Consider the following 12067-nt stretch of genomic DNA (forward strand, 5'->3'; position numbering starts at 1 on the left):
AGCCAGATATCCCGCTCTCTCCCGACCCAGGTTTGGAGGCTGCTGGGCCATCTCCTGTTTCTGCAGCTCTCCGGGAGCTTTTGGGGCTCACAGCAGCTTTGCGGGTGCCCTGGGGACTTGCCAGTCCCTTCTTCTGGAGCTGGGGGCTGGACTGGGCAGATTTCCTACCCACGGAGGGACTCTTGCAACCCTTGGGCTTGGCTGGCTCCAGTGTCTTCAGGCCTAGGATACTGCAGTAATGGTTGCACCGGTGGGTGGCCGCGAATTGCTCCAGCACAGAGGGGAAGCAGCTTTCCTTCAGCCCCTGGTACCTGCAACAGAGCCATCCTCAGCACCTGCTTTGCACCAGGAGATGTCTGGACAGAGCAGGGAGCTGAGGACAGAGCCCTGCCATGCTCACTGTCATGGCTTTTTGACATGTGAGCAACAGAGCTGGGGACAACTGGCTCGGGCTCACTCACCCTTTCAGGTTGGTAGCAATGCGCACATTAGTGATCTTCCAGCCCACTCCTGCAATGAAAGGGAGACAATCAGTCTCTGCCTAGAGGATAGATGCTGGCACCAAGAGCAAACCACTGCTGCATGGCACATGGGGAAAGAGGCAGGAGGACAAGCCTGAGGCTTTTTCTCCTCCTTTCACTGGCCAGAGAGTGGTGAGGGAGCACAGGAATCAGATGGGAGATCTCTTTACCTTCCATGTCAGTCACAAGGATGTTTCCATTTGTCCACTGGTAGACCCAATGCTGGAAGGTACAGCATTTGAGCACAATCTCTGAGGTGTGTCTTGTCACCAAGCTGCCATCTCTCTCGGTGACACAGTACTGCTCGCAAGGCCCACCCAGGTCCTCCTCCATCGTGGCGTAAGGGATGTTGTTGGCCGGTCGGTAGATCAGATACAGAGGAATTATCCTGCATGGGAGTGCACAGATGAGGTGAGCACCCCGCTGCAGCAAGCAGAGATTCAGGCCACGGTTTGCAACCCTGGCTCTTGCCTTCCCCCGCACAATATCCCTCCCATTTGAGGGTGGGAAGAGAGTGCACTGCCCTTCAGGATGTCCCCAGCACCCATGGAGAACCCTCCCACCATCCCACAGGATGCTCTGCCGGGATGTCAAGCCAGCAGAATCACAGCACTTTACTTACTCAGGCACTGCTCCAAAATCAGGGACGGCTCGTGCCTCAGCAGCGAAGATCTTGCAGTACTCGCGGCTGGAGTTCTGGATTTTACATTCCTGGAGGGATGAACAGAGGAGTCAGGGACCTGGTCTGTCTTGCAGCAATGCCTCCCAGGGACCCCCTGCCTGGCCAGGCATGCTCTGGGACCCCTGCCAGGTGTTTCCCTGTCCTGGTGGTCAAAGGACAAGTGACAGGAAAGCACTGAGCAGCTCGATGTTGCTCAGAGAGCAGAGCTGAAGCCAAGAATAACAAGGACGTTGCCAGTCCACTTGGAACATGGCTCCCGCTCCCCCAGAGCATTCAAAAAGTAGAAGAAAACAAAGAAAGTGGGCACAGAGCACCAATAATGGCTCTATGGCACGAACAGGCTGGCAAGGCGTGGGGGAGACAGGTGGAGGGTGCCCCATAAGAACGCCCACCTGGATGGTGATGTCGTAGTTCTTCTCAATGAGGCTGTTCTCATTCTTGGTCCCAAAGACAATGAAATTGTGCACTTTGATGATGCAGGTGCATCCAGACTCAAAGACGGGCTCCAGGCCGTAGATGGCTCTGGCACGACAGGCTTTGCGCAGCAAACCGGCACCCACTTCCAAGTCTTCGCTCACCACACGCCCGAAGAGCTTGTCCCCCCAGTAGCCTGCATCGGCCAAACCCTTCGCGAACACCATGGGCGTCATCTCGATCTCCTCTCCAACTGGTGGAGGGAAGAGCTGGTGAGGGGGGTACAACACAGGCATGTCCTGCCCCTGCCACAGGCTGCCTGTCCCCCGTGCAGCGAAGCACGTGGCCCTTACCTTCGATCTCTTCCCGCAAGATAAATCCTGACAGCACTAGAGGAGACAGAAAGCAAAAGGGTGTCAAGGTCTTGCTGGGAGCCTGCCCTGCCCTGTGCCACTGGGGTGGCTGCACCTTGCAGAGGTGGTGTTGCAGGGTGTGCAACGCAACCTGGCTCCGAGCCCTTTCTGCAGCTCACCGTACCACCCCATGGCACAGCGAGGCAGTCGGGACAGCTGCCAGGCTGCCGAGGGCTCCTCACCTTCTGGGCTGAGCAAGAAATCGGTGGAGTCAGTGCCATACTCGTTGCTGATCACGCACCGGTAGACCCCGCAGTCCTTCTGGGATGCCTGCACAACAGCCAAGGCTGCCTGGCTCTCATCACCAGCGCTGGAAGAAAGCGAAGCATGGCCTCAGCCCCACACGTGGGTACCTTGGAGGGCTAGAAGAGGTCTACAGAGGAAGCTAGCCCAAGGGCCATCCCAGCTGCTCCTGCACCAGCACCAAGAGGTGCCCTGCGGTTTGTACTCGTGGAGATGCTCATTTTGCAGGCTAAGCCCTGCAAAATGTGTCTGAGGTTGGGTTACAGACTGGTAAAAGTTGCTTGAATCCGAGTGTGGGTCAGGGCTGTGCTTGGGCTGACAGACTCATGTCTGGACAGGATGGCTGGAAGCCAAACAGCCACAGAGGTGTCCGCCTTCATTTTCAGCTGGTTGCAGGTGAGGGCAGACACAAGGGACGAGTTCTGTATCAGCAGGCTGCTGGTCTTCTCCAGCCTGCAGCACCAAGCTTTGGGCTGGCAGTTCCTCTAGCCAAGGTGGCAACACATCAGGCAGATGGGTCTCCACAAAACCCTCAAGGCCTGTATCTCCTCTGCATGTCCAACATGAACCAGCAAAGGGATGACAGGCTGCAAAGGAAAGAGGTGGGATCCTCATCCTAAGACCCGCTGGCTGAGCAGGCTCTGCTCTGGTCAGCTAGAAGGCAATGGCCACTCCAGCTCTACCTGCCCCAGCTGAAATATCTGCTGTAGGAAATCATTTCTGACCCAGAAGCACCTTCTTCTGCCTGCTTTTTACAAAGGTAGCTCAAGGGATGCTTAAAGGGATCAGGCAACTCCTACCTGATGTGGACAATCATAGAATCACAGAGCAGTTTGGGTTTGAAGGGACTTTAAAAGTTTATCTAGTTGCAAAACCCCTGCCACTCTCATGTGTGTCACTTGGGGTCCCCATTTTGCAGCTCAAACTCAGAGATGGGCACAGCACCTTTCCTGCCTTCCCCAGGGCTCTGCTACTCAGAGCGTCAGCCCTTAAGCCAAGCTCCAGATAGAGCATCAATAAGACAAATTGGGCAGCAAGTCCCCATCTGGGCCACCCCTGCGCACTGAGAAGGTGACGTTCACAATGCTCCGTGCCACACAACAAGCTTCCCATGCCCCTTAACTGGGGCATCTTCAGCCCCGTTAAATGCAAAGAACTGGATTTAACACAAGAAACCAGGGCTATGCACAAGGACGACAACGAAGCGTAGCTGGCAGGTTACCTCCTTTGGGTTTCTGCTACAGGGATCTCATCCTTGTACCACATCAGCTTAGAATCACTCACAATATTGAAGAACTGGCACCAAAGTTTCAGGTTTCCCAATGCATCGGAAAATTGTTCTGCCCTGATCTTACGGATGACCTGTGGAGCTAAGGACAAAGAGATTGGTGGTGAAACATGTAGCTACGGGGACAGGCCAGCCTACCCCGGCCCTGCTGCTCAAGACTTTAGCGTTGAGCATCCCACATGTGTCACCGCAGCCCGGTACAACATCACCTTCCCAGGGAAGGTCTCAGAGCTCTGCTTGGAGGAATATGGTGGGATACAGGTGGTGTAAATCCACTCAACTGCACAGCGCTGCGATACTCTGTGGGGCTTGGCTAGAGGCAACTACACAACATTGGAGGAAACATCTACTGAAGCAGGAGACCAAGAACAAGACAATTATGATTCCTTTGGCCAGGGAAATCCAAGGGACAGCCAATCTCAGTGCTGCTGTCACTTGTTTTCCTCCACCCTCCCTGCACTCAGGAAGAAATCTTGGGGCAGACTCCCGGCTTTCACTTGGCCAAATGGTGACACAGAAAACCCTGCAAGTGCTCAGAACTCACATGGCCCCAGGTCACTGGCTCCATTGGCCAGTCTGTCTTTGCAGGGAACAGGGAAACGTGCTCCATGGGGATCACTTCTTCCCTTACCTTTAAATGGGTTATTTGTTTTCTTGGAATCTGCTGGCTGTGCTTCTGGCTTAGTATCTTCAGGGACCTCATGGTCGCCACTGCTGTCACCTGTGGGCTCCTCATACAGCTTAGGGACCTCCAGTCTGTCCATCTTCTTTATGAGGGTCGGTGAGTGCTGCTCTGCAGGAGGGGATGGAGCCAGGGCAGGTGACTGCAATAGGGCTGTGTTCTTCCTGGACTGCCGTGGTGAAACGTTAGGACTCCTCATGTGTCCTGGGCTCTGTGGGGTTACCTCCTCTTCCTCCCCAGCCTGCCTGGGTTTTGGCAGGAATATTTTGCGCCGCGCCCCAGAAGCAAGCTCCTCTGGCGTGGCACAAGGTAGCACTGCCGGAGGGTCACCAAGGGTCTCTTTTTCAGGGCTTGCTGGAGGCAAATCAAAAACGGTGTTAGAAGGCTGCTCTACTCCTGCTGCCGGCACACTGCCCACCACGATGGAGGGCACAGAGAGCTGCGGTGGCCCCTCCGCCTTGGGAGTGACCCGGGGACGTCTCTTGGGTGGCACAGGCCTGGAAGCCAACATCTCCTTGCTGGTAACAAATTCCTCGTTAATCATGCCTGTGATCCTCCTAGATGTCCTGGGTGTCAGAGGCAAGTTCTCTGCTGTCTGGAAGAGCTGATTGTTTTGGACCTTTTCCAAAACTCTCCTGGAGGTGCGGGGACTCAGGCCTGCAATGCCTATCTCTGGGAGCGTAACCTCCTGTGCATCGTCCTGCTCCTTGTCCCCGGGGTCAGTGTCTTCCTTCATGGCATCCTTACCGCTGTCTGACATTTTTAAAAGCAGTAGCAGGTAGTTCTTCAAGGAGGAAACAAGGTTTTTGTGCTGCATCTTCTCCTCCAAAGACATCTCTTGAGGTCTCTCGGGGCTAGGCAGGACCAGTGGTACTTGTGGCTGAACCTCAGGACCTCCTTGAAAAGTGCCCAGAGGTGCTGCCAGTTCTTGGTGAGGAGCTGTGGCTGTTTGCTCTCCTCCTTCCTTCCCCTGAGGTCCTACAGACGCTGGTTTGGCACTTTCCTCCCATAACGTGCTGGCTGAAAACCCCTCCATTGGGGCAGATCCATCTGCCTTTTTGATGTCCGTCTCTCTGCTCGCAGTAGGCAGCAGCTGGGCTCCAGACAGGACCTCTCCTGCCGTAGCCTCCTCCCCTGGAGCACCATGAGCCACAAGCGGCACCTCCTGAGCCAGCGACATCTCCACTGCAGGAGCAGGAAGCAGCACTTCCTCAGCAAGTCGAACCAGAGCAGGAGCTGGCATTTCAGTCTCCCGAGGTCCCAGAGATGTTCCTCTGACCTCCCTGTGTGCAGCCCTAGGAGACAGCTCTGCTGCACCGCTCTCTCCTGTCTCTGCCCTGGGATGGCTCCCAGACAGCTCTTCTCCTGCCTCTTCACTCTTCCCATCCTTGACTGCTGTCTGAGGCGTGATTTGCTCAAGAAGAGTTTTCCCTCCAGGCTCTGGAGGACTTGACTTCTTTAGTGACGGCTCTTCCTCACCTTGGCTTTTGTCCTCTCGATGTAACAGTCCTTGTTGGATCTCTCTGCCCTCGAGAGCATGGGAATGTCCTTCTCCCTGCTTCCTAAAGGGAGGGTGCTCCTTGTTGGACTGCACGCAGTCTGGAGAAGGTGCTGGTGGCTTAGGTGGCTCCTGAGACCTCAGCCGAGGATTTGTCCTTTTCCCAGCCCCGCTGCTCTCCTGGCAGACAGGCTTCTCTTTCCTGAGCTCCTCTAACTTAGTGGCTTGCTCACCAGTCTCTGTGGTTGGATCGGACACTGGATGTTTTAGGTCACTAGCAGACTGTCCCACTGTTGCTGCCACCTAGTCAAAAAAAAAGCAAAAAGCAAACATAATAGAAAATTGCATTTTGCTGCCCGGGTCTGCTCAGTGGGGCTTGCGGTCCATCTGCACCATATGGTGCCACCCAACTTCTCCTTGAATCCTAACTATTAACCTGATATCACTGATATCCAGGGCTTCACCATCGTTCCATTGTTCCACAGCCCAAAAAACATTTTTTCTTTTAATCAGCGTTGGTTCTACTGCCTTTCAGTGCCTCGATTGTGCACAAGGAGGCAGGAGATCTGCCTCTCTAACACATTCAGTGTATTTTAATTCAATCTCCTTCCGACACAGTGCCTTCCCAAGGAGCAAAACTTGTCTGTTTCTACCAGCTGTTGTGGAGACCTTGTGTAGTTTCCTTGCTCTTTTTTAAGACTCAGTGTTCCGTCTGTACTATATCTGCAGTCTCTGCTCTGAGATGGAGCGATTGGCATGTCACACGCTTATCTGGATGAAGCTGCCCCGGTGATTTATTGCGAAACCATACACCGTGACGTTATCTGCGCTATTCAACCATCCTCTTTCTTTGACATTCGGGAAGCTCACATGTTTCCGACTGCAGTTGCACATCAGCAGACGCTTCAGCAAGCCGCCCGCTGTGACGGCTGAGCTTTATCCTGAGGTGATCTGGCAAAATCCTCCAGCCAAGGGGCACTATCTCTGTTTGTAAGATAAGGCTCAGGGAAGGCGGAGATGCTGCTGACACGCTGCGCCCGGCTGATGCTCAGCTAGCAAGGTCAGCACAATCACACCGGAATAGGGCATGCACGCAACAGGTTCCCCTTCCATCCCAGAGGATCTGCTGCTAAGGGTTTTCTCCTAAGGTCTCTGACTTGAGCTTCAAGCTTCCAAAATGAGGTCTACCCCCAAACGCCTCACGTCCATGCTGCTGTTCCCCTCCGTCACGTCCCTACCCTGTGCTGATGGGCTGAGTGTCACAACAGAGACCCCTGGTGCTCAGGCTTGTTTGAAGAGACAGATGGACTTCAGATAGAGAAACCCCCTTGGATTTTACCACAGCATTTGGCCCCCCGTGGCATGGAAAGGAATGGGGATGGATAAACCCAATCTAACCACAGGGCCAGCCTTGGTCCTTCTGCTCGGGGGAATCAGCAGCAAAGTGCTCAAGGGACCTGGAGGTGGACTAGGGCTGGTGGTTCACAGGTGGATGAACGGAGGCGTCTGGTCAGTGGGGACATCTCTTTGGCTGAAGGGGACTTGGGGAAGGTTTGCTTATCACGAATCCACAGATTAAATCTTATTGAGAAAAAGATTTATAGGAGCTTTTCAGAAGAACATCTGTCCTTAAGTAATCATAAACCACTCAAACTAGGGGCAGATGAAGGAAACAGAATAAAATCATCAGTTTCAAAGCTAGGCAAGAGAGGAAGATCATGTAAATCCAGCTTCTTCTCTGCTCTTGTGTGTGAGGATGTTCAGAGCCTGGCTACAGTCTGGCGTTTTGCAAAGCCCTTCTGCTATGGATAAATCTATCTCAAAAGAGAAGTTCTGAGCATGAGGGTCAGCTAGGTCCCAAAGCCAGGAAAAGACTAATGCTATGACCCTGTCTTGTTTAAGGGAAGGATTAAAAAAGAAAAAGATAAGCAACCCGTGTCCCAGGGAGTGAAAATAACCTCAAACACATCCGCAGTCAGATTTCAAGCGCTTTAAAAAAGCTCATTCGGTCACACAAAAGCCTGAGTGCTTTCCCCAGCACCACCAAAGAGCTGAGGCATTCAAATTCAAATTTAGATCAAAAACATTCTCTTTTTTCTACTCAAAGGCACACCAGCTGAGAAGTTACAGGTTTCCCTCTGTGAGTGGGTTTTGAAGAGGAAAACACCTTGATGCGTGTTAAAAGGCTCAGGGATGACAGCCGGAGCCAGGCTGCTACACACCAACACTTTCCACCTTCCTTGAGAGCAAGGGGCATAAAAATGAGCGAAGGAGAAAATGAATCACTCTGCCGTGGGCTCCCATGCACAGGCAATAATTTTTGCAGCAATATGTGATGCTGATGGGTTCAGGTCACCTGCACTGTGGTGAGGCCAGGACCCAGACACTCACTTCGCTGCTTAACACAGCAGGTTCCTTACCAGCAAGCGGTCCTCCTACCTATAGCTAAAGAAATCTAGAAAAAAGGAATTTTATTTTCACCAGTACAGCTGTCAGTCCTGCTCCACGTATCGTGGATGTTTCCATGGCCTGAAGTATTCGTATTACCTGCTGAGGGAGATGTGTTGCATCCAGAGTGCCTCCTCTGGCAGCCTTGGTCTGTACCAAAAGCTTGCACCTACCACAGCCCAAATGCCAAATCCTGACAGCCCCTGCACGTTAGGCTCGGGGAACCTTTCACCACAGACGTGGTCATTAAAGAAAAAAGTGGTAGTGGTGGGGAAATAAGACTGGTAGCTTCCAGCCTAATATTTTCATGGAAAACACTTCAGGTTAAGTGACAAAAATAGAAGTTGACTAAAAGACGCATTGAGGGTCAGGAGCAGGTGCTGTGCTCTGGCGCTGCGTTGCCACCGCAACGAGACTTGCAGCAGAGTTTTTTCCAATATGGAAGAGCCAAAAAAATAGCCCAGATCTACTGTATACATGTTGCACTGTAAATAAAAATCAATGTTGTGCCCAGCTCAGCTCGCGGGGCGTTACCTCATTTGCATGGGGGGTTCATTAAACGCTGGCTGAAGCTCCGGCTCGACTGCTAAACTGTACAGATGTCATCAGCCTCACTGCCCATCGTTACGCACAAGCTAGCCACCCCCCAACTATAAATAAGCCACCCAGTGCTCTGTGCTTAACTGATTTGGAAACATTTCGCATGAGGTCAGCCTGCTGATTAAACAGGAGAGCTCACAGCGCGCCCGAGGCCACCCAGCGACCAGCTGCTCAGCCAGAGGGCCCTGACACACATCTCTCCTCACCACCTCGCCTGATATTTATTTGGAGATGGGGTGGAAGCTCTGCTGCCTGGGCACACCTAGTCCACAAAGCCCTTTCTCCTGAGTGCCAGTGGAGACCTACGAAGTCTCGGCAGCAGATCCAGTGAGGTATGCGTAGCCTCTCTCGGCCAGTGCCACAATACAACCACGGGGCATGAATATTTTCTTGTCGCAACCCTGCGTTGGCTGCTTTCTGTCCTAGTTACCTCTGGACCGATGGCTCTGTTTCCCTCTGACTTCTGCACCTGGTGCTGGCTTCTCTGCCCCTCAGGTGGTGCAGGTCCTGCTTCCAACACCTCTGAGGACGACGGAGCATCCTCTGTCTGTCTGCTGACTGGCACAGGCTGCAGGACAGCCTTGCTTGCAGCCTCTTCCTTGGCTCCCACCTCTTCCTTCCCTGCTGCTGGCTTCACTTGCTTATCAAAATACATCTCTCGCAAAGAGAAGTGCATGTCGCCATTGATTTTAGCATCCTGATTCACAGCTTTCCCGGGTTCTTTGATTTTTGAACCTTTTTCTGCTTCTTGATCGTTCGCCGCCCTCAAACGTGCATCCCTGCGCAAGGCAACAGGAGGGGCAAACCTCGGGTTCAGAGCGGGGCTGGCCCTGTCTCGCCCACTTTCTTCTTGCTTGGAAGCTTCCTGCTTTGCTGCTGGAGGAGCCTCCACCTTCTTTTTCTTTTTAGCCGCAGAGTCTTTTGCCTTTGGCTTAGTTGCTAGGTCCTCCACCGTCTCGTAGATGTACGTGAGAAAGCTCTTCCCGTTCTCCTCCACACTTTCCAAAGAGGCATCTCCGTTGGTGGTCACCTCTGCTTTCAAAGGGGTTATCAGTTTGCTTGGGAATTGCTCCTTCGGCTCAGTGATATTCTCATGCAATCTGGACTGAGAATCAGCAACATGCACCTTTGCTGCATCCTCCTTCTCCCACGGAGAGGCTCCCAACCGGAGGTTAGGATCCCTGGCCAGCCTCCGCTTTCTCTGAAGCCGGTCAGGGCTCATTCCCTGCAACCTCTCTACCTCCACGTTTTCTTTCCCTCGCTTCTTGCCCCGTTCTATCTCTCGCAACTTTTCTTCAGCTTTTCTCTTAATTTTGTCGAACCACCGCTGATGGATTTTGAACTCCGTCATGGTTCCCACTTCGAGCACACCAGAGCAGGACACGATGCCTTTGTTATTTCTAGCTGAGGCCTGGTAAATGCCTGCATCTTCTTCTCGGCACCTGGAAACCAAAAGCTCTGCATGAGACCTACCCATCCTCCCCAGGCACTACTGCTGGGCACATGGGCATGCATGCTCTCCCAGTTCTTGCCAGAAGATGAAGATGTGGCCCTTGAGGTGCCCGCAGTAGGTCTGGAGACCTGGGGCTGACCTCCCTCCCCAGGCTCTGTGTGTTCTCAGCACTAGCAGATAAGCAAGTTGGATGTGAAATCAGTGCACAGCTCCGCCCTGGGCTGTAATGCTGATAAGAGAGGGCTGTGATGGAGGAAGAACAGCCAGCACCAGGCTTTCCACCTGTTCCTGGACACATTCCTTTGCATGATCATCTCCTCTCAGCTCTTCACAGCCTACATGATTCTGTTCTTCCTTCACCTGACTGCCCACCCCACTGCAGAGGCACCAGCACGACCACGTGCATGCTGACTCCGCTGCCACCCCTCGGGGATGCCTGGCCCATGGAGATCTCTGCTCCTGCGAGAGGTGACCCAGCCTCTGGCGGAAACCTGGACCACACTCAGGGCAATGCAGAAGCCCAGGCCAGAAGCACGAGGATGACAGGACTATCAGCATCAATGATACTCTGCACTGTCCGGTGTTACCTCACAGCAAGAGGACCCTAGGAAGGACCCTCCTGGGACAGGACTGCAGCCCTTTCCTCTTGCTTAGGATGCTCCTATAAACTTTTTCTGTCCTTGTCCTGCCTGATTCCCCCAGATCACCATCCTGGAGGCAGCCAGGGCTTTCCTTTGGCTCACCTTCATCCAGCCCTAATGCTTGACTGCTCTCTGGTGCAGCCGTACCACACGTTGCTACCAGCATGGGAAAGCTCCAGAGAGAGGAATTTCTCCTGACCTTCCTCTTGCTTCTGCTGTAGCAGCTATCCCTGGATGCAGTAATGGATCTCACCCTGATGTGATCGGGCCCATGAGAACAAAGAGCTGAAGGGGAAGGGACAGCCAGGAACATTGCAACAGGGAGCAGAAGGGGCCAGCACTCGTGCAAGGGGCAGATTGCTGCAGACGATCAGCTTCTCCAAATCCTGAAAACAGGCTCAGGGCTCCCATCACCAAAGCCAACTGCCCTCCAGCTTCTTTACTCACTTGTACAGCTGCAGGGTGTGGCGATTTCCATGACGGAATATCTCGTACTTGGGTAAGCCACAGTAACGGTCCATCTCTTCATCATCCTTATACCATGTCACCTCTGGCTGCGGGTACCCTGGGGAGGACACGGATGGTACATCAGGGTGTGAAACATCACAACCAGCAGCACAGCCAGCCTGCTCCCAAGGGGAAAAAAAAGCATCAGCGTCAAAGCGAACTGCTCCAGCAAAATAGGATCTGTGTTATTCTGGGCTCGCTGCATTCTTTAAATCATGCAGCAGAGAAAGCATTGTGAGTGGAAAACCTGACGGGCTTATTGGAGCCTTTTATCACTGCTAGGAATAGGGCTATTTTTGAGAAAAAAATCCCAGCACTTCATGCCTCAGCAGAGGGGAGCTGATCACACGATCATCTCCTGTAACACTGGCCAGGAGGAGAAGGTGAGGATATTGTCACTTTTATACGAAGGGGTGTGTTTTGATGAGACGGAGGCTAAGGTTAGAAAACAGGCCAAGGTTAGAAACCCCTCCATGGAGCTGGCAGCCTTTTGCCCAGTGTCATGGCCTGTAAGCTGATCCAAAAAGTTTCCATAGAACAGAAACCTTGATTGCATCACAGCCAGCTTGGTGTCCTGCAAATGTCACTTGACAACAGATGTCACCTGCCTTTTCAGTAGGATGACTTCATGGCGTGTGTGACTGGCTGGGCTGGCAGGGCTGGCACACGGCCACGCT

At 53.2% G+C, this 12067-nt stretch overlaps 1 protein-coding gene across 1 annotated transcript in view; it reads right to left on the reverse strand.

The window, feature by feature from the left end:
* The window catches only part of ALPK3 (alpha-kinase 3), a gene marked incomplete at its 5' end in the record, with an annotated part of 22196 nt that overhangs the window by 786 nt on the left and 9343 nt on the right, over positions 1–12067 (reverse strand). The window contains 11 exons of the mRNA XM_009866388.1: positions 4–311; positions 462–510; positions 692–909; positions 1144–1232; positions 1596–1870; positions 1971–2006; positions 2213–2340; positions 3496–3643; positions 4193–6044; positions 9220–10231; positions 11331–11448. Of these exons, the coding sequence (XP_009864690.1) occupies positions 4–311; positions 462–510; positions 692–909; positions 1144–1232; positions 1596–1870; positions 1971–2006; positions 2213–2340; positions 3496–3643; positions 4193–6044; positions 9220–10231; positions 11331–11448 (4233 nt within the window). The remainder of the gene's footprint in view (positions 1–3; positions 312–461; positions 511–691; positions 910–1143; positions 1233–1595; positions 1871–1970; positions 2007–2212; positions 2341–3495; positions 3644–4192; positions 6045–9219; positions 10232–11330; positions 11449–12067) is intronic.

The sequence above is a fragment of the Apaloderma vittatum genome, unplaced genomic scaffold, assembly GCF_000703405.1.
Source record: "Apaloderma vittatum isolate BGI_N311 unplaced genomic scaffold, ASM70340v1 scaffold31183, whole genome shotgun sequence".
In the NCBI taxonomy this organism is placed as follows: domain Eukaryota; kingdom Metazoa; phylum Chordata; class Aves; order Trogoniformes; family Trogonidae; genus Apaloderma; species Apaloderma vittatum.